Genomic DNA, 20,993 nt, shown 5'->3' on the forward strand with positions numbered 1-20,993 from the left:
AGGTAATAAATTTTCCCTCCTTGGGCTCAGCAAAGAAGTACTGTCCATGCAAGGGTTGTCTAAGCCAGACTGCTGACCTGATTTCAATCCATTCAGGTTGATTTAAGAAGAACTGTGGATTTTTTTGTCTTCCATCCCCTATAAGGGGTCATTTTAAGGTTGATAAAGAAATGGAGCATAGTTACATTAATCAACAGGTACCTGCTCCTGTGAATATTATATTAAAACAGACATGTATATTTCCTTTAAAAGCTTTAGATCAGTTTATCTGCTTGGACATTACGGTAAGATAACTGTCTCTGTATATCTTTCTGCTCAGTAGTGAACTATTTTGTTTTCTACAACAGGATGCAGCGAATCAGGGAAGGCATTCATATACGCACCATGAAGGCAAAAAGGAAAGTGGAAGAGATCTCAAGAGAGGATGTCCAGGCTTTCCTTAAGAAGAACGCCTTTGTGCTCTTCACAGTTGGGGCAGTCGTTGTAGGTGTGTGTGGCTCTGAGAGCTCAATGTCTCTGAGTTCCTTCACTCAGAGTCCCGTCACAATGCTCAGGACTCCCTGTGTCTCTCTCTGCAGGTATTGTTTTGGGATTTGCACTCCGTCCCTATAAGATGACCTATAGAGAGGTGAAGTACTTCTCCTTCCCTGGAGAGCTGCTAATGAGGATGCTTCAGATGCTTGTTCTACCCTTACTCATCTCCAGTTTGATTACAGGTACAACACCTTCACATTTCATGTGACCCATAAGTCATCGGCTAGTGGACCTTGGTCAAGTTGAAATGATTCAGTTCCTATAAGTGAGTCTTCATATGACAAGAACTTGGTGAATATTACAATATTTCTCTCTCCCTTCCTCTAAATCTCTGCTGCAGAACTTAATCTGTGAAAAAGAGGCCAAATTTGTCAAGTGTTTCACGAAAATAAATCAGATTAAGTTTCCTATTACTCACTCACCTTCAACCACTTTTTCCCATTTCTGCTGGAGCCAATCCCAGCTCACATCGGGGGAGGGGTGGGGTGCACCCTGGACAGGTCACCAGTCCATCACAACACACACAGACAAACAGAGATGAACAACCACTCACGCCCGCATTCACACCTACGGTCAATTTAGAATCACCGGTTAACCTAGACATGGACGTCTATGGACGGTGGGAGGAAACCCACAAAGACATGGGGAGAACATGCAAACTCCGTACAGAAAGGACCCAGGTCAGGAACTGAACCCGCAAGCTTATTGGGCAACAGTGCTAACCACTACGCCACCGTGCTGCCTGCTTCCTATTAATGTAATGAAAAAAATGGTACCAGAAAAAGACACTCACAAATCAGGCAAAATTATGACAGTGTGCCTGGTATTGTTTGGGCCTCCTCCTGTTACCAAAACAGCCCAGAGCTGTTGAGGCATGGACTGTACTGCACTGAAGGCTTGCTTAGGTATCTGGTTTTGGCAGTGGATCCTTTAAGTTTGTTAAGTTGTAAGGTGAGACCTTCAAGTATCAGACTTCTCTTCCCTGCACATCCCTAAGATGCCCGATTGGATTGAAATCTGAGTAATTTGGAGGCCATCTCAACACTTTACTCATTGCTGGGTTCCTTAAACCATTCCTGACCCATTTTGGTTTGTGGTATGGTGCATTATCCTGCATAAAGACACAGCTATCAGGCATATTGTTTCCATGAAAAGGTCTACATGATCTGCAGCAATGCTTAGGTAGGTGGTATGTGTCCAGTAGTGATGTGTCAGTCGCAAATGAAACGGCTCTTAGGGGCTGTTCTTTGACACGAACAACGAGAGCTGGCTCCTGATTGGGAGCTGCTTTTTTTCCTCCCCTTTTCTCTCACTTTTTTCTCTTCAAGCCACACATGATTGGTCAACAAGTGTGGCGTAGTCTCTGTGTCTGCGGCAGTTACACACACACAGCACACACAAACAGGAGAACAGAGGAAGGAGGGAGACGAGAGAAAGAGAGCAAGGGGCCACAAGGAGAGACAACACAATCGGAAGGTATAGTGAAGAAAATGAGTGGCAGCAGTAAAAAAGAGTAAAATCTGGACCCATTTAAATTTTAGTGTAGAGTGTAGAGTGTAGAGTCTCAAAATAAAACAAAAAAACAACCTGCACGGGCACTTGAGAACTGTCCACCCATCAGTGCAATGGGAAGAAAAAACACAAGCAGATGAACGTGATAAGGTGCCGGTGTGTGTACCGCAACTGTTGCAGCTAATCCTGCACATCAGCAGTAACAGAGTTAAAAAGTTAAAAGTTCAATTGTAAATAAATTAATAAATTCAGTTTATTAGTGCTACAAAAAATAAATTATAAAATACAAAAACATATATAAATAAATAAAAACAAAACTCATGGTGTTTTCACATTAGTTATTAATTTTGCATATATTTGTACATTATTGTTGGTAATAAATTAATTTAAACAACAAAAAAATCTGAAGAGCCGCTTGGGAGTGTTAGGGTTGCCCAGAGCATCATACTGCCCATCTATCCCATGGCCCCAGCAAAATGTGGGAGATAAAGGGTTGCACCCCCTCCCCTTAGCAGGCAGTCAGGCATTGTTTGGCCCCTGTGCAGGTCCCTCGGTGGAGTTTGCAGTCAGTGTTGCCACCAAGTGGTAGCCCCCCCCCCCCACTGCCTCTCTCACTCTCCCTCTCTCAACCCAACCTGTTGAGGCAGATGGCCGGCCCCCCCAAGCCTGGTTCTGGTTCTGGTTGATAAATTTCAATCAAATTAATCATCCATCTTCATCTTCGTCCACTTATCTGAAGTTGGGTCATGGGGGTAGCAACTTCAGCACAGAGCCCCAGACTTTCCTTTCCCCAGCTCTGACTGGGTGATCCCGATGCGTTCCCAGGTCAGAGTGGAGATATAATCTCTCCACCTGGTCCTCAGTCTGCCCCGGGGCCTCCTCCCAGCTGGAAGTGCCTGAAACACCTCCCACAGGAGGCACCCAGGCGACATCCAACCAGACGCCAAAACCACCTCAATTGGCTCCTCTCAATGCAAAAGAGCAGCGGCTCCCTTCTGAGCGCATCTTGGATGACCAAGCTCCTCACCCTATCTCTAAGGGAGAAGCCAGCTACCCTTCTGAGGAAGCTCATTTCGGTTGCTTGTAGGCGTGATCTTGTTCTTTCAGTCATGATCCAGTTCTCATGACCATAGGTGAGGGTAGGAATGAAGACTGACCTGACCCTCAGCTGTGAACCTGTCCAGTGAGAGCTGAAGATCACAGACCAATGGTGCCAACAGCACCACATTGTCTACCAAAAGCAGCGATGCAATCCTGAGCCCCCCGAGCTGCCACCGCTCTCCTCCTCGACTGAGCGTAGAAATTGTCCATGAAAATCCCGAACAGGATTGGTGACATGGCGCAGCCCTGGCGGAGGCCAACACTCACTTGGAACAAGTCAGACTTACTGCCGAATACCCCGCACACAGCTCTCACTTTGGGCATACAGAGATTGGAGATTCCATGATCAGGACCAAATGCGCATCGCTCCTCTTTAATCAGAGGTTCGACAATTGGCCTTAGCCTCCTTTCCAGCACCTTGGAGTAAACTTACCCAGGGAGGCTGAGTAGTGTGTTGCTTCAATAGCTGGCACGCACCCTCTGGTCCCCCTTTTTAAAAAGTGGGAAAACCAGCCTGGTCTGCCACACCTTTGGCCCTGCCCCTGACCCTCTCGCAATGTTGCAGAGGTGTGTCATCTACGACAGCCCCTCAATACCCAGAGCCTTCAACATTTCAGGACAGATCTCATCAATCCCTGTGGCTTTGCCACTGTGGAGTTGTTTCACTACCTCATTGACTTCCGTTATGGAAATTTCCAATGGCCCAACAAATGCCTCCAGAGTCCCCCAAGATAACATACCCTGGAAGCCCTCCTTCCTCAGTCGGATGGCTTCCCTGACCACTGGTGTCTGAGGGTTGCCACCCCTTGAGGCACCCAGGACCTTTAGGCCACAGCTCACCGCTGCAGCCTGGGCAATTAAGGATTTGAACATTGACCACTCGAGCTTAATGACCTCAGCCTCCAGAGCAATGTCAGAAAAGCTCTAACAGAGGTGGGACTTCAAGGCCTCCCAGCCAGGGGGCTCCTCCAAATGTTCACCCGCACTACACGTTTGGACTTACCACGTCTGTCAAGAGACCTGGACAGGTTAATTAATCATGCAAATTGCAAATCTAGTTGTGTTTCTTGTTATATTTTGAAAGTCTGTTCCCCATGTTCTGTCTAGTTCCTGCCTCTGTGTCTCGTTGCCTCCTTCACCCAGTGCATTTAAACTGTCTTCCCTTCCCTCCTCTGCCAGATTGCCTTGTCTGTTTCCCAGTAAGAGAACCCGTGTTTTTTTTCCCCAGTGTTTCTCAGGGAGGTTTTGTATATTGACCTGTTTTGGATTTTTGGCTTTGCCCCTTGCTTGTTGTACCTGTTCAGTTGCTATGCTCGGTGATTACCCTGGGACTGATTAAACAACCTCTCTTATACTCCCTGTGTATGACACTGCTTTGTGGGTGCTGCCTGCTTCAGTGAGCCTGATAGCACAATCTGGCCATTCATGGAACCTGCAGAGTCGGATCCAGTGCACGCTGCCCTTCGCGCTCAGGGTAGGTAACTGAATGAGCAGGAGGAGCAACTGCTAGCCATCGGCCAAGCATTGGCCAATGGTTCCCAGTGGGATGAGGCCATGAAGGCCACACTCGTGGCACAGCTGAGCGTCATCATCGGCCGTCTCCAGCATCTGGATGTTAGCAACATGGACGCTGGCAGCCGAACAAGTCACTGCCGTCAGCACAGCCTCGCAGCACCCACCGGCCACTCACCCAGTCCCAGCCAAAGCTCCTTGTCTGCGTCTGGTGAACCCAGAGCAGTTCCCCAGTGAGTCAGGGACTGTCATCTGTTCCTCACTCACTGTACCCTCCAATTTGAGTTTCAGGCATCTACCGTTCCTTCTGACTGAACTAAAATAGCCTATGTTATCTCTCATTTAATGGGCTGGGCTAAAGCTTGGGCAACGGCAGAATGGAGTTGCCAGTCAGCCATTCACGACCCCATGCCCCATTTCACAAAGGCTTTGGAAACCGTTTTTCAAATGGCAATGCCAGGTCAAGATGCAGCCAAAGCACTAGTGGTCCTGAAGCAAAGCAAAAGGACCACACCCTTGCTGCAGACAGTGGTTGGAACCAGGTCACCCTGGTAGACGCCTTCTTTAATGGACTATCAGAGACCCTAAAGAACAATCTGACGCCACTACTCGAACTACCTGAGGAACTGGAGGCTCTGGTGTCCCTGGCGTCATGCATCAACAAGGATCACCAGGATCACCGTTCACCCCCCCCCCCCATGGTGGACCATCGGGAGCCCATGAAGATCGGCAACACTCCCTCTCCCCTGCTGAACGCCAACGCCTGGTAAAGAAAAGAAAGTGCATCCACTCCGGTCACAATGGTCACTTCATCACTTCCTGCCTGGCCAAGGGGTCTCCAGGTCTAATGGGGGTAAGACACTCTTCTCCCGAGTCTCATTCAAAAAGACATTTAAACCCAATAACCCTCAGCACAGACACTCAAACATTAGCCCACCAGGCTCTAATCAACTGATGCTGATGCTAACCTGATGAGCTATGAGCTAGCCAAGAGGCTCCAGCTCACATCTGCTACAGCTGATGGCCATCTTATGTGCCTAGTCACACACTACACACCTCCTCTAACCGTGACCTTGAAAGATGGGCATTGATGAACACTTGTCTTTCCATTTGTACTACTCTTCTCACCATCCTCTCATCCTACGGTACCAGTGGCTGAAGCAGCATTACCCCAGCATTGATTGGCCCACTGACAGGATCCTATGCTGGGGAGAGAACTGCACGTTTAAAACCGCTGACAACCCTAACCTCACTGGGGTACCCGAATGTTACTGGGACTTAAAGGAAGTGTTAAGCAAAACCCAGGCCATGCCACTCACTCATCACAGAGATTATAATTGCCCCATTGACCTTCTCCCAGCTGCCCCCTTCCCACCGTTAAAAACAGATACCCCCTTCCATTTATGACTTCTGCCATTGATCAACTTCAAGGTATCGGGGCATTAACCAAACTAGACCTGAGAAATGCCTACCACCTAGTGAGAATAAGGGAAGGGGATGAGGGGAAGACCACTTTCAACACCCCTATTGGTCACTGTGAGTACCTGGTGATGCCCATCAGTCTTTCCAATGCTCCAGCGGTCTTTCAGTCTCTCATAAATGATGTCTTAGGGAGACCACTCGATCTATGTTTATCTTGATAACATATTAATCTTCTCCCCAGATTCAGCCACCCACAAACAGATAGTCAGAGAGGTCCTGCAATGACTCCTGAAAAACTAATTGTTTTTCAAAGCAGAGAAATGTCAGGTTCACTCACCCATAGTCACATTCCTGAGGTATGATATCTCAGAAGGACGGATGGAGATGGACCAGAGCAAGATCCAGGCCATTTAGGACTGGCCAAGTCCATCCGCTACGAAGGAAGTGCAATGCTTCATTCGGTTTGCTAATTTCTGTAGAAAATTCATTGGAAACTTAAACTTTAGCTCCATTGCTGCCCCTATCCATGCTCTCACCCCTTCCAAAGTCTTCTTCTTCTGGACGCCTCCTGCAGATGCAGTCTTCCAGCACCTGAAGCAAAGCTTCACCTCCACCCCAATTCTCATCATGCCAGACTGCATGGGTCAATTCCTTGTTGAAATAGATGCTTCAGATGCAGGCATTGGAGCTGTCCTTTCCCAGCGGTTGGGTAAAGACGATAACTACACGGTAGGAGACTGAGAACTGCTGGCCGTGAAAGTCGCACTGGAAGCTTGAAGACACTGGCTGGAAGGGGCGGAACAACCTTTTGTGGTACAGACCGACCACAAAAATTTTGAATACCTCAAGAAAGCCAATAGGCTGAACCTACAAAAAGCTTGATGGGCACTGTTTTTCTCCAGGTTCAACGTCTTCCTGTCAAATCCCCCAAGAGCTAAGAACATTAAGCCAGACCTTCTCCCAAATTAAATCAAATCAAATCAGATTTATTTGTATAGCGCCAACTCATAAAGTTACAAGTAAGGCAGTTTACATATAGAGCAGGTCTAGACCAAACTATTCACAAGGTATTCACAAAAATTTTGAATACCTCAAGAAAGCCAATAGGCTGAACCTACAAAAAGCTCGATGGGCACTGTTTTTCTCCAGGTTCAATGTCTTCCTGTCAAATCCCCCAAGAGCTAAGAACATTAAACCAGACCTTCTCCCAAATTAAATCAAATCAAATCAGATTTATTTGTATAGCGCCAACTCATAAAGTTACAAGTAAGGCACTTTACATATTTGAGCAGGTCTAGACCAAACTATTCACAAGGTATTCACAAAAATTTTGAATACCTCAAGAAAGCCAATAGGCTGAACCTACAAAAAGCTCGATGGGCACTGTTTTTCTCCAGGTTCAATGTCTTCCTGTCAAATCCCCCAAGAGCTAAGAACATTAAGCCAGACCTTCTCCCAAATTAAATCAAATCAAATCAGATTTATTTGTATAGCGCCAACTCATAAAGTTACAAGTAAGGCACTTTACATATTTGAGCAGGTCTAGACCAAACTCTTTAAATTATTATTAACTATATAAACTATTATTATTATATGTAAATTATTTAAAGAGAACCAACAGATCCCCCGATGAGCAAGCACTTGGCAACAGTGGCAAGGAAAACTTCTTTCAAGAGTCAGAAAGCTTTGACAGAACCAGGCTTGGGGGGACGGCCATCTGCCTCAACAGCTTGGGTTGAGAGTGAGAGAGCAAGAGTGAGAGAGGCACAGGGTGTGGGGTGTGTGGGGGGGGGTAGCGTAGGGTGAGAATGAGAGCAGGAGATGGGGATATTCAAAACAGGTGTAGGCAGGAACATGATGCTGCACGAAGCAGGCATTACAGGGTTAGGGTTGGGCACTGCAAGGAAAAGCTTCCTTTAAGAAGAAGAAACCTCAGGCAGAACCAGGCTCAGGGGGTGCCGCCATCTGCCTCGACAGGTCGGGTTGAGAGAGAGGTAGAGCGAGAGCGAGAGATCAAGAGTGAGAGAAGCATGGGGTGGGGGGGTGGTGTAGGGAGAGAATGAGAGCAGGAAAAGGGGATATTCAAAACAGTTTTAGGCAGGAACATAATGTTACATGAAGTTCATGGAGATGATGCTGTAGTATGGAATTCGTGAGGATAAGGGAGCAGCAGGCGTTGCAGCATGTGATGGCGATGAGTCATAACCTGCAGGATGAGGACAGGGAGAGACAGAGACTCTGGGGAAAACATGGTTAGTAAATGCAGTACACATGCTTAGAACTGTGAGAACTGGTGATATCTGAGAAGCATGGTTATTGTCTGTGCATTCAAGGGGGGGTGGGAGGGGGAGAAGGAGCGAGAGAGAGATGCTCAGTCCTTCCCCCAGCAGCCTACGCCTATAGCAGCATAGCTAAAGAGTAGATGGACTTTAACTTTTTAACTATAAGCTCTGTTGTATATAAATGTTTTAAGCCTAGTCTTGAAAATTGCTCAAGAGTCCGCCCCTTGGACCAATGCTGGAAGTTGGTTCCATAGAAGATGGGCATCCAAGGTTTATTACAGTTGACCTGGAAGCCAAAATAATGCTGTCCAGACTGATTAGATAATTAGGTAGCCTTTCTCTGAGGTGCTTAGGGCCGAGTACAATAACTTCAGTTTTGTCAGAATTAAGGAGTAAATTTTGGGCCATCCAGATTTTTATGCCTTCAAGACATGTCTGCAGCCGGACTATCTGACTGACTTCATCAGGTTTCATTGATAAATACAGCTGAGTGTCATCTGTATAAAAGGGAAAGTTAATGCTGTGTTTCCTGATAATGTTGCCTAGAGGAAGCAGATAAAGAGTGAAGAGGACTGGTCCAAGTACCGAACCCTGTGGGACTCCATAACTGACTACAGTGAGGAGCTATTGTTCACATGACCAAACTGATGTCTATCTGATAAATAGGATTGGAACCACCTTAGTGCAGTTCCTTTAATCCCAATTTCATGTTCCAATCTCTGTAGTAAAATTGTCGAATTTAGCACTGAGATATGGAGATATTGAGTATGGAGGCTGACCGACTGTCTGAAGCCATTAGAATGAGTTTTTGTGTATTGACCTGTTTTGGATTTTGGCTTTGCCCCTTGCATCTTGGACCTGTACCATTGCCTGTGCTGACTGATTACCCATTGCTGACCTTGGACCAATTAAACAACCCTGTGTGCAACTCTGCCTTGTGGGTCCTGCCTGGCTCAGTGAGCCTGATATAAAAGTTAACTTTATTATGTAATAATGTAATAATAACCCTAACGCATTATGTAAAAATCAGCCATGTTTTGGAATAAAATATTTTGCATTTCCTAATACAGGTTACATGTTTCTCCAGTTATTACAAAATGAGGTTTTTGCACTTTTTTCATGAAAATGTAATAATTTGCATCATGTAATAAACCACCAAAACAAACATCTCAATTTAAAAATGATTATAACATCAGACCAATATTGATTTTAAGCATTTTAGCATGAATCATAACAAAAAGTTTATTGTAAAAACTGTTGGTTAGGTAGATTAGAAGAGTATCATTCATTGATGAAAACTAAGTGATTTTTGCTACTGAATTCATTCTAACATTAGAGAATGCCTTTCAAAGCTCATAGAGAGAAAAACTGTTAGAAGAAATATTGTTACTGACACAAACATTGGTACAGTGAAATGCCGGGATACACATATACAATCAGAATTATGTTTTGCAAATGTTATATGTGATAGCTGACAAAAGACAAAAACAAATAAACAGTGGAAACGTTATTCTGTCTATAAACAGTTGTTTGTGTATGCAAAAAAGTTGTTCTGTTCTACTGTATAGTGGTAAACTATGGTTTGGTTTGGTCAATTTAAATGTTTATCCTTACAAACTAATATTCTTCACAACCATAGAACAGAACACTTACGTTCAATCTACTGCTGCTGAAATCAGTTTGGCATTTAACTGTTGATAATGTCACGCAGTGACTCAGTATGGTTGAGGTTCATGTTAATTGCATTATTTCATTTGCTTGTGTAGCAACATGTAATAGAACCAGATGGTTCAAACAAACTGCCCAAAAAACTGTGTAAAATAATGACTCAGAGTTATTGTAGAGTTGGTTGTGTCCATTAATTCCAGATACAATGACATGTGCATGAGGATAGATAGCCAGTATGCGAATTATACAATGACAATTGGGAGGGGGGTCAACATTTTCTGCTGGATGTAAAGGGAACCCAGGTTTCAACCCCCCAAATCTGTTATTTGTACCTCTTTCATGGGGGATGCAGTCGTAATTAGGGTGGTCAAACCCCCTAAACCCTTCCGTAATTCGCACTATGTAGATAATAAAGCATTTTCAGATATGCGGCTACCAATGGAAAGGTTTTTTTTGTTTGATGATCAAATGGGTAGGGCCCAGGCTAGATTGGTTAGCAGAATACAGTATGTTTTAAGGAGTGGCAAGCTATAGGCCCATTTGATGCATGCTGTGTACTGATTGCTAAAACAAATGGAAGCTCAGTACACAAAGCAGAAAGTCATTTTAACAGAGAGCTGTCCACAAAATATGTTATTTCCACTGGAAGCATGTGCTACTCCAAAGTGTCCATTTGAAAACAACCTTATTAGCTTAATAAGGTATGTACTATAGTAATATTAGGAGTAAATAAGTAACTGACATACCGTTATATAATTAAACTAGGATCAACAGAACATCTCTGTTTGTAAAGAATATTTACATGTCTCTAGACTCAGATCTACTGTATTTCCACCCTCTGTCAAAGGAATGGCAGCTTTGGACAGCAAAGCATCGGGAAAGATGGGCATGAGAGCTGTGATTTACTACATGACCACAACCTTCATTGCAGTCTTCATAGGTATCATTATCGTCCTCATCATCCACCCAGGAAAAGGATCAAAAGATGAGTTTGGGAAGCAACAGACGATAGAGCAAGTCAGTCCTGCTGACGCGTTCTTAGATCTAATCAGGTAGCCTGCTCGTCCCTAAGGAAGTGAAAATGATGATATTCTCATTTCATATTTAAAATAACTTCACAGCCCCATCTTAACATCATTGTGATTTCTCATTTCAGAAACATGTTTCCGCCGAACTTGGTCCAAGCCTGCACACAGCAGGTGAGCTTTACATTTAATATTTACAAAATCTGTAGCACATTGTCTTAGAATGCAAGCAGTTCATAGCCCCAGCAGTATTCATCAGACCTCAGAAATTAAAATATCTAACATCTTAATGACCTTCACCTTTATCCTCTGAAGAGAATGAATGGCTTCAGCCATCTTCCCATTAGTGTTTAACTTTCAAGTGAAAATTGGCTTTGGTCCAAGGCAGCCTATTTCAAGTAGGCCCTTTGCTCTCTAAGATGCGACAGCCCAAAAAATTTTTCAGACAGGACCCAGCTTAAATCCAACAGTATTCTTGAAGGCTAGCACAAACTGAGGATGAATATGTTAATATTACTAATCAATTATCATCAGACAAGTATCATGTTTACATAATACATTCACATCAACTCATTTCCATACAAAATTACTCACAGGGCTCACTGACGCTTCAGAGAAGTATCGAAAGCCGGTTTAGAATTAAGTACAGCATCTATATAATAAGAGTAGGAGGTCAAGTAAAGAGGTGACTTAAAAGAACTTCATAGTCAGAGGTAGTTAGAAATGTTAGTGTTTTAAAGTTGTAAGTAGAATATTTACTGTACCAGGAATGGAATAAATAGTACTAAACCTAATGCTTTATGCTGCGAAGAGTACAATGCTCTATTTCATCCTCACAAAGTCCACTGGTATCACCTCTCTTTCAATTCTGTCATTCTCCAGTTTAAAACCAAATATGGAAAGCGAGTGGTTCATATGACAGTGACAGTGAATGATACCCTCTTCAACTCAACCAATGACACCCAAGGTATCATGGAAATTACTCGGGAAGAAGTGATCCCAGTGCCAGGTCAGGTGAATGGGGTCAATGCCCTTGGGCTGGTGGTCTTCTCCATGTGCTTTGGTTTGATAATTGGTAATATGAAGGAGCAGGGTCAGCTCCTAAGGGATTTCTTCGACAGCCTCAATGAAGCAATCATGCGTCTTGTTGCCATCATCATGTGGTAAGACTTCACTTTCGGGGAAGATGTTTACACTTCAACAAATGATACCATCATGTCGGTGACTCACTGTTCCTGTCCTCCTCTCAGGTACGCCCCCATTGGTATCCTGTTCCTCATAGCAGGAAAGATTGTAGAGATGGAAGATCTCACACAGATGGGTGGCCAGCTGGGCATGTACACCATCACAGTCATCATTGGCTTAATGATCCATGCTATTCTTATTCTTCCCACTCTTTATTTTGTCATCACTCGTCAGAACCCCTTTATCTTCATTGCTGGGCTCCTGCAAGCTCTGGTAACAGCCCTTGGGACATCTTCCAGGTGAGTTACATCCAACAAGATCACATTGAGCGAGGAAGGCTGACAGAGTCATGAGTGAAAACCAATTACAGAGGGGCAAAAAGTGATGACAGAATGACAGTGACAAAGTAGAGTTGATGACAGTGAGGGTGACGTGATAAAAACTGAATGTTAAAAAAATTCCAACAGAGTGAGGGTAAAAAGCGATGATTAAGTAAAGGCGAAAAGCAAGATTTGAAAAGTTATGATAGAGTGAGATTTAAAAGTGATAATGGAACAAACTCAGAGTGAGGGTGACAAAGAGTGTAAAAAGGCAATGACAGAGTGAAGGTAACAGAGTGATGGCAGGGTGAGGTTGAAACTGTGATAACAGAGTATTTATCTTGGTCAACAGTCACACAGAATTCCACCAACCAATAACTTCTGCCTAATTGGCGTTTTGACAATTTCATTCCTCCAAAACGTCAATCTTGATCTATACTTGTAGCTCTAGCCATCACCAAGGAAGCAATCCTTAACTGGAAAAAATAACCAGTCCCTCATGATTGTCCACTGCTTGAACATCCCTACAGTATAAGTATCATTGGAGAAGCCCAAAAAAATCTAATGATTTACCTCACAGAAAAAAGGTCAGTATTTATCAACTCTCTAAATCTCAGTCTGCATCTTAATTCTACCTGCTAGCACATGCCATCCCCGCACTTAGATGTATCCACCCTCCAATACAGTATATAATTTTTTTCTCACATTAAGGAATACCACTGCAGCTCCACCAACCACAGGGCTGCATTAGGGGAGTTCTGCTCCTTTCAACCCTGTGGTTGATCTCTGGCTCTGATTGGTCTGCTGGGCCAGCCTCCCTCCATGTGGAGGGTGGGTATGAAAAAGCCTGGCATGCCCTGCTGTGGTCTTGGTGTGTACTTTGCACTGGCAGCCTGAGCCTGTCCTCTTCGTCACATCCCAATGCTCCGTGTGCTGGCTCTGGCAGTTTAGCATATCCAGTCAATGCCCCTCTAGTAACATATTCTATATCCACTGTCAACAATTCTTTGACTGTTCATCTGCTGGGACTCCCATTTCTCCAAGGTTCAAAAATTATCATCATAATTCTGCGGGGGATGGAAGGAAAACAGAGCAACCTTCACTTCGCTACTACCAGCGCTGCCATCTTCCCTTCCCTTTTTAATTTTTTCATGCCCCATTTGTCCTTTGTTTCCCCCTAGATTCACTGTAGTGTCGCACTGCCATCACAGACACACAGACATACACTAAATAATTATTTAGTTGCAAGACAATTGGTGAAATTAGACAATTAATGCATCAATGTCAAAAAAGTTGACACACCTTGCAGAGTTAAATTAAATCTTCAATAGAAGAAGGTCATGGGTTCGTTTCCCAGGCACTAACTACTACATTGCCTTGGTGCCCTCCCTGTATCACCGATTTTGGAATTGTCCTCATGATTCACCCAGGCCTGGGGCCTTTCTGTGCGGACTTCGCATGTTCTCCCTGTGCTTCCCTGGCTTTCGTCCAGGTACTCTGGTTTCCCCTCACCATCCAAAGACTGGTGGTGACTTTAAATTGCTCGTAGTTTGAGTGTGAGTGATTGTTCTTCTATTTGTTGGCCCTGTGATGGAATGGCGACCTGTCCAGGGTGTACCCTGCCCTCGCCCAATGTGAGCTGGGATTGGCCCCAGCATCCCCCGTGACCCAAACACAGATAAGCAGTAGAAAATGAATGAATGAATGACAGGGAAGGTCAAAAAGTAATGACAGAATGAGGGTAACCAAGTGACAAAAGGGTGAGATAGGAGAAATTTAGACACAATGAAAGGTGACGAAGACCTCTGATTGAGGTTGACAGAATGTTATTAAAAAGGTGATGACCGATTCACCTTAAAAAGTTGATAACAAAGCAAGGCTGATGAGTGATGATGAGAAATTACTGACAAAGTCGGGGTGATATAGTGCCATCTAAAAAATGAGGACGACAATGTGATAACAGAGAGGGTGACAGAATGAGTTCTAAAAAGGGATGACAGAGTGAGTGACATTAAAAAAGTAATTACATATTGAGAGCAACAAAGTGATGTTGAGAAAGTGATGACAGTGACCTTAAAAAAGTGATGACAGATTGAGGCTGAAAAAGAGATGAGGGAATTAGTGTAACAAAGTAAGGACCAAGTGATGGTGACAGAGAGAGGCTGAGAAAGTGTTGACAGCGTTAAATCAAATGAAACCAAATTTAAACATAAGAGAGTTAGGCACTTTTCACATAGAGCAGTTCCAACTCTCTCTAGAATCATGAAAGGGACCAAAAGAAATCTCACCATTTGTACTTGATGACAGGGGTACGAATAATTTCCTTTATGAGGCAGAAACCTCAGGCCGAATCAGATTTGGGATGAGGACCAATCCGCATCAACTGATTGAGTCAGAGTGAGTGAGTGAGTGAGAGGGAGACAGAGAGAGAGAGGGAGAGAGCGGGAGGTACAAAAAGGAGAGAATGAGAGCAGGATAGACACAGTGGAATACAAGTAAAACATACAATATGAGAGAGGGAGGATAAAAAAAGAGATTGTAAGGGTAAATGGGTAAGTGAGAGTGACAGAATAACAGAATAACAATAACAGAATCTTTAGATTACAGAGTGATTTTGACAAGGTAGGGATGGCAGTGAGAATTTGTGAATATGACAGCAAGGCTGAAATTGTAAGAACGAGTGAAGGTTATAAAAGGATAACAGTGAGGATAAGCGTGATGACACAGAGAGGGTCACAAAAAATTACAGATTGAGGGACATTGAGTGGATATGACAGAGTTACTATAGTAAGTGATTTCTTACTGATGTAAATAGTTCACTTGTACTATTGTGTTTACCTTTCATGTCCCAGCTCAGCCACCCTTCCTGTAACTTTTAAATGTCTGGAGGAAAATAACAGAATTGATAAACGAATCACACGTTTTGTCCTGCCTGTGGGCGCCACCATCAACATGGATGGAACAGCTCTGTATGAAGCCTTGGCAGCCATCTTCATTGCACAGGTCAACAATATGGAGATGAACTTCGGTCAGATAATCACCATCAGGTTAGCCTTAAAAACAGGATAATGGAAAATAAGCCCTTGCAATGACAGTTGGTGTTTCACCTGTGTTTTTGTCTTTCAGCATTACAGCAACTGCAGCAAGTATTGGAGCTGCTGGAATCCCTCAGGCTGGCCTGGTTACAATGGTGATTGTTCTAACCTCTGTTGGACTCCCTACTGATGACATAACTCTCATCATTGCCGTTGATTGGTTTCTGTGAGTAGCTTACCGTGTCATTAATCTTTGAAAAATAATAGACAATCCAGTTAAATTAGAATCAGAAATACATTACTAATCCCTGGAGGGAAATGCTGTTGTTTTGTAGTTTATCATTATTAACATTAATAAGAGTATGACTGGTTGTGCTGTAGGTGTACCTCACACCCCTACATTAATAATTTATTTTATTTTAAAGGTCAAAAACAGCATCTACTACCACATAGTGACACACTTCTTCTGCCTCCCTGGAGTCTTGCTCTACATCTTGCCTTTTGTATTGAATATCTTCTGCTAAGTTTTAACATAGAAACATAATTAGGTTTCCCAAATTAATCATTCCAATTAGAATACCCTTTACCAGAAATTACTCAGCAAACTGGGGTAATAAGAAGAAACCCTATTTTCCTTTTACTAGGATGCATCAAACATGAATTGGAGAAGCCTTTCTAACCAGGGCCCTTCTCATACTGAAAAGGGATAAGTACAGCCTATAGCAGAGGATTGTGTGGTCTAAACATGAGGGGTGTCTCATAAAGAAAGATTACTATGTCATCTAACCCCTGGAGCCAGAATTTGGATGCATTATATAATGAAAATTCATCCATTCATTCATTCATCTTCAATTCATCTGTTTCTGGGTTGTGGGGGTGCTGGAGCCGATCCCAGCTCACACTGGGCGAGGGCAGGGTACACCCTGGACAGGTCACCAGTCCAACGCAGGGCCAACACACAGAGACAAACAACCACTTACACTCAGACCTACAGATAATTTAGAGTCACCAATTAACCCAAATGTGCATATCTTTGAACGGTAGGAGGAAACCGGAGTGCCTGGAGGAAACCCACAAAGGCAGAAAGGCCCCAGCTCTGGGAATTGAACACGTGACCTTCTTATTGTGGGCACCAACCACTATGCTGTCGCGCTGCTGTACTGAAAATTAATGATAAAGTGGGTAAAATAACTATTTAAGATGGAACTATTTTTCTCAGTAAATATATTTCTAAAGGTGCTACTGACCTGACATTTTCACCAGATGTCGGTAACAACCCGTGCAACCCACACATGCAAAGAAATAAAACCTTAGATGTCCATAAATTAAGTTCTGTGTAATAAAATGGAATCAGACAGGCTGTTAAATGTGTTACTTATTGTTTTCTTTGAAACAATTGTACCTGCTAATTCCAGGTCTTTGTGAAGTGCTCCACAAGTGGTCCTTGGCTCTTGGACAACACTTCTGATAATTCTTTTGATTCCTCTGTGTCAGAAACCTTGTGAGGAACACCTGGTTGCAACCAGTTTATTGTGAAATGATGTTTCCACTTCCGGATTATGGCCACAACAGTGCTCACTGGAACATTCAGAAGTTTAGAAATCCTTCTGTAACCAATGCCATCAGTATGATTAGATGTTTCTTGTGTGAAACTTTGGCAATGAGACACCTTTTGATAGGCCATCAGTTGGGGCTGAACCAGCTGATATTAATCTGCACAGACAAGGTGCAGGATTGCTTTCTGATTACTGATATATTTCAGCTGGTGTCTTTTGGTACCTCCATTTCTTCACGTGTTCAGTACCTTTTACTTGTTTCATTCAATTTTGTCACACACAACTTAATTTATGGACATCTAAGGTTTGATGTCTTTGCATGTGTGGGTTGCATGGGTTGTTACCAAACTGGTGAAAACTTCATGTCAGTAGCACCTTTAGAAATATATTTAGAAAATGGTGACGTGTTCAATATTATTATTTTACCCGCTGTATATGACATTTTAAATAGGGAGAGCAATTTATAGAAATCTAGTTGCTTCTGATCATTTTCAGACCTTGAGCTAAAATAAGATATCTTGACAGATGGAACGATAAAACACAAATACTAAATCTCTACTAAAGATAGCTTGCTACAGGTAGCGGTTTATTGAATGTTCAGTATGCAGTGCTAATGGAACAGCCAGAGTGTAAACCGGCATCACCAGAGGGAGAGTCAGTGATGTTTCCACTAGGCCACGAGGTGGTGACGTGTTCATTTTAACAGGAGCAGTCTTTGATGTGCTCAGCAGTCCAGACAAGGGACAAGGGAGATGACAGATGGACCATCAGGGACAAGCAAGGGGTCAGATAGCCAGCACAGAAAGGACTTGCAGGTTGTCTCGTTGTCAGGGACCGAAGGCGAGGTCGGTTGCCAGGGATCAGACGAGCAGGCAGGGTCAAAACAGAAACAGGTCGGGATGTGGCAATCAGTATGAGGGCAAGGCAAGCAGGCAGGGTCAAAACAGAAACAGGTCAGGATCTGGCAATCAGTATGAGGGCAAGGCAAGTAGGCAGGAATGCCAAAGTCTCTGTCTCTCCCAATTCCTCTCCTCTCTCTCAAATCAAATCAAATCAGATTTATTTGTATAGCGCCAAATCATAACAAAGTTACATCAAGGCACTTTACATATAGAGCAGGTCTAGACCAAACTCTTTATAAATTTATTTAAAGAGACCCAACAGATCCCCCGATGAGCAAGCACTTGGCAACAGTGGCAAGGAAAAACTTCCTTTAAGAGGCAGAAACCTCGAGCAGAACCAGGCTCAGGGGGGGCGGCCATCTGCCCCGACCGGTTGGGTTGAGAGAGAGAGAGAGAGAGAGACAGGCAGGCAGGCAGGCATTGGAGGGGGGGGGTGTAGGCAGGAACATGTTGTTGCATGAAGTTCATGGAGTTGAGCTGTAATACAGAATTCATGCTATATGGGACCAGCAGGTGTTGCAGGAACATGGGATGGAGATGAGTCACCACCTGCAGGATGAGGACAGGGAGAGAGAGGAGAGGAACTGGGAGAGACAGAGACTTTGGCAGAACATGGTTAGTAAATGCAGTATAAATGCTTAGAACTGGGTGAAACTGTTTTTTTTTTTTTTTTTTTTAAGAAAGATGGTTTTTATCAGCGCATGCAAGGAGGGAGTTAGAGAGAAAGAGGGAGAGAGGGTGACAGGGAGAGACAGAGAGCGAGAGAGAGAGAGAGAGAGAGAGAGAGAAGCTCAGTCCTTCCCCCAGCAGCCTAGGCCTATAGCAGCATACCTAAAGAGTAGAGGACTTTTTAACTGTACGCTCTGTCATACAGGAAAGTTTTAAGCCTGGTCTTGAAAGTTACTAAAGAGTCCGCCCCCCAGACCGATGCTGGGAGTTGGTTCCATAGAAGAGGAGCCTGATAACTGAACGATCTGCCTCCAGATTTACTCTTGGAGACTCTAGGAACCACAAGTAAACCTCCATCTTGAGAGCGGAGTGGCCTGCTAGGACAGTAAGGAACTATGAGCTCTCTGAGATACGATGGAGCTTGGCCATTAAGAGCTTTATACGTTAAAAGAAGGATTTTGAATTCTACTCTATATTTTACTGGCAGCCAATGAAGAGCAGCTAACACGGGAGAGATGTGATCTCTTTTCCTAGTTCCTGTTAATATTCGTGCAGCAGCATTCTGAATTAACTGAAGGCCTTTTAGAGATTTGTTTGGACATCCAGATAGTAATGAGTTACAGTAGTCCAGCCTAGAAGTTACAAATGCATGGACTAGTTTTTCTGCATCATCCTGAGAAAGGATGTTTCTGATTTTCCTAATGTTTCTCAGGTGGAAGAAAGCTGCCCGACTAACTTGTTTTATGTGAGGGACGAAGGACATGTCCTGGTCAAAAATTACTCCAAGGTTTCTTACAGTGGAGCTGGAGGCCAAAGTAATGCCGTCCAAACTGATGAGATGATTAGATAGTATTTTTCTGAGTGTCAGGTTTTGGGTTAAAGCTGGGGTTAGTGTTCTGTCCATGTCACTTTCTGTTTTATTTTGTAGTCCTGGTCCCTTCGTGTTCCCGGTTATGTTACTTCCTGGTTGTGTCCCATGTTGATTGTCTTCCCTCCCCTGATGTGGATCACCTGTGTCTTGTTTACCACTGTGTATTTAAGTCCTGTTTTCAGTCTTGTCCTTGTTGGATCATTGTCGCTGTCGCTGTCGTTTCGCTGTGTCGTTGTCTTTGTCGGGTCTCCATGTTGTGGCCTTGTCCATGCCTTGTCCATGCCTTGTCTATGCCCTGCCTAGTTGTCTTGCCCATGCCCTGTAGATTTTTTGCTTCTTGAGTAAAGTCCTTTTTTCCACCTACCTGGTTTCCGGCTCCTGCATCTGGGTCCTACCCGCAACACGCTCACCGCGTTCTGCCCCCCCAGTCCTGACAGAATGATCCAAACGCCAATGGACCCAGCGGAGTCGGTGCTTGCTCTGGGGACCGTGCGGCTGTCCGTTGAGCCTGCGGTTCCCCAGCTCCCAGAACTTGACTTTTTGGATCCCAAGCTCTCCCGCCAGGTGGCTATGCATGAGGCGTGTATGGCAGCAGTGGATCGGCTGTCATCCGCGCTGCCGCCGCCGCTGCCATCATGTCTTCCGGTCTCGACTGGGCTGCCACCGCAGCAGTCCTGGTTCCCTGTTACGGCTGGGCTGCCGCCGCAGCAGTCCTGGTTCCCTGTTCCGGCTGGGCTGCCGCCTCAGCAGTCCTGATTCCCTGTTCCGGCTGGGCTGCCGCCGCAGCAGTCCTTTTTTCCTGTTCCGGCTGGGCTGCCGCCGCAGCCACTTTGTGCTCCAGTTCCGGCTGGGCTGCCTCCGCAGCCACCTCCTGTTCCGCCGCTGCCATCATGTCTTCCGGTCTCGGCTGGGCTGCCGCCGCAGCAGTCCTGGTTCCCTGTTCCGGCTGGGCTGCCGCCGCAGCAGTCCTGGTTCCCCGTCCCGGCTGGGCCGCCGCAGCCGACCTGTGTTCCTGTCCCGGCTGGGCCGCCGCCGCAGCCGACCTGTGTTCCTGTCCCGGCTGGGCCGCCGCAGCCGACCTGTGTTCCTGTCCCGGCTGGGCCGCCGCCGCAGCCGTCTTTTGTTCCTGTCCCGGCTGGGCCGCCGCCGCAGCCACCTTGCGCTCCAGTTGCGGCTGAGCTGCCGCCGCCGCCGCAGCCGTCTTTTGTTCCTGTCCCGGCTGGGCCGCCGCCGCCACAGCCATCTTTTGTCCGGCTTTAAGTCCTGTTTTCAGTCTTGTCCTTGTTGGATCATTGTCGCTGTCGCTGTCGTTTCGCTGTGTCGTTGTCTTTGTCGGGTCTCCATGTTGTGGCCTTGTCCATGCCTTGTCCATGCCTTGTCTATGCCCTGCCTAGTTGTC

At 44.9% G+C, this 20,993-nt stretch overlaps 1 protein-coding gene across 1 annotated transcript in view; it reads left to right on the plus strand.

The window, feature by feature from the left end:
- The first annotated feature begins 348 nt into the window (after positions 1-348).
- Positions 349-20,993, plus strand: part of LOC115051808 (excitatory amino acid transporter 1) — a 36,211-nt gene continuing 15,566 nt past the window's right edge. The window contains exons 1-8 of the mRNA XM_029515479.1: positions 349-487; positions 579-716; positions 10,879-11,083; positions 11,188-11,230; positions 11,939-12,219; positions 12,307-12,540; positions 15,414-15,608; positions 15,688-15,822. Coding sequence (XP_029371339.1) covers positions 349-487; positions 579-716; positions 10,879-11,083; positions 11,188-11,230; positions 11,939-12,219; positions 12,307-12,540; positions 15,414-15,608; positions 15,688-15,822 — 1,370 coding nt within the window. The remainder of the gene's footprint in view (positions 488-578; positions 717-10,878; positions 11,084-11,187; positions 11,231-11,938; positions 12,220-12,306; positions 12,541-15,413; positions 15,609-15,687; positions 15,823-20,993) is intronic.

This window comes from Echeneis naucrates, chromosome 12 (genome assembly GCF_900963305.1).
Source record: "Echeneis naucrates chromosome 12, fEcheNa1.1, whole genome shotgun sequence".
Taxonomy (NCBI): Eukaryota; Metazoa; Chordata; class Actinopteri; order Carangiformes; family Echeneidae; genus Echeneis; species Echeneis naucrates.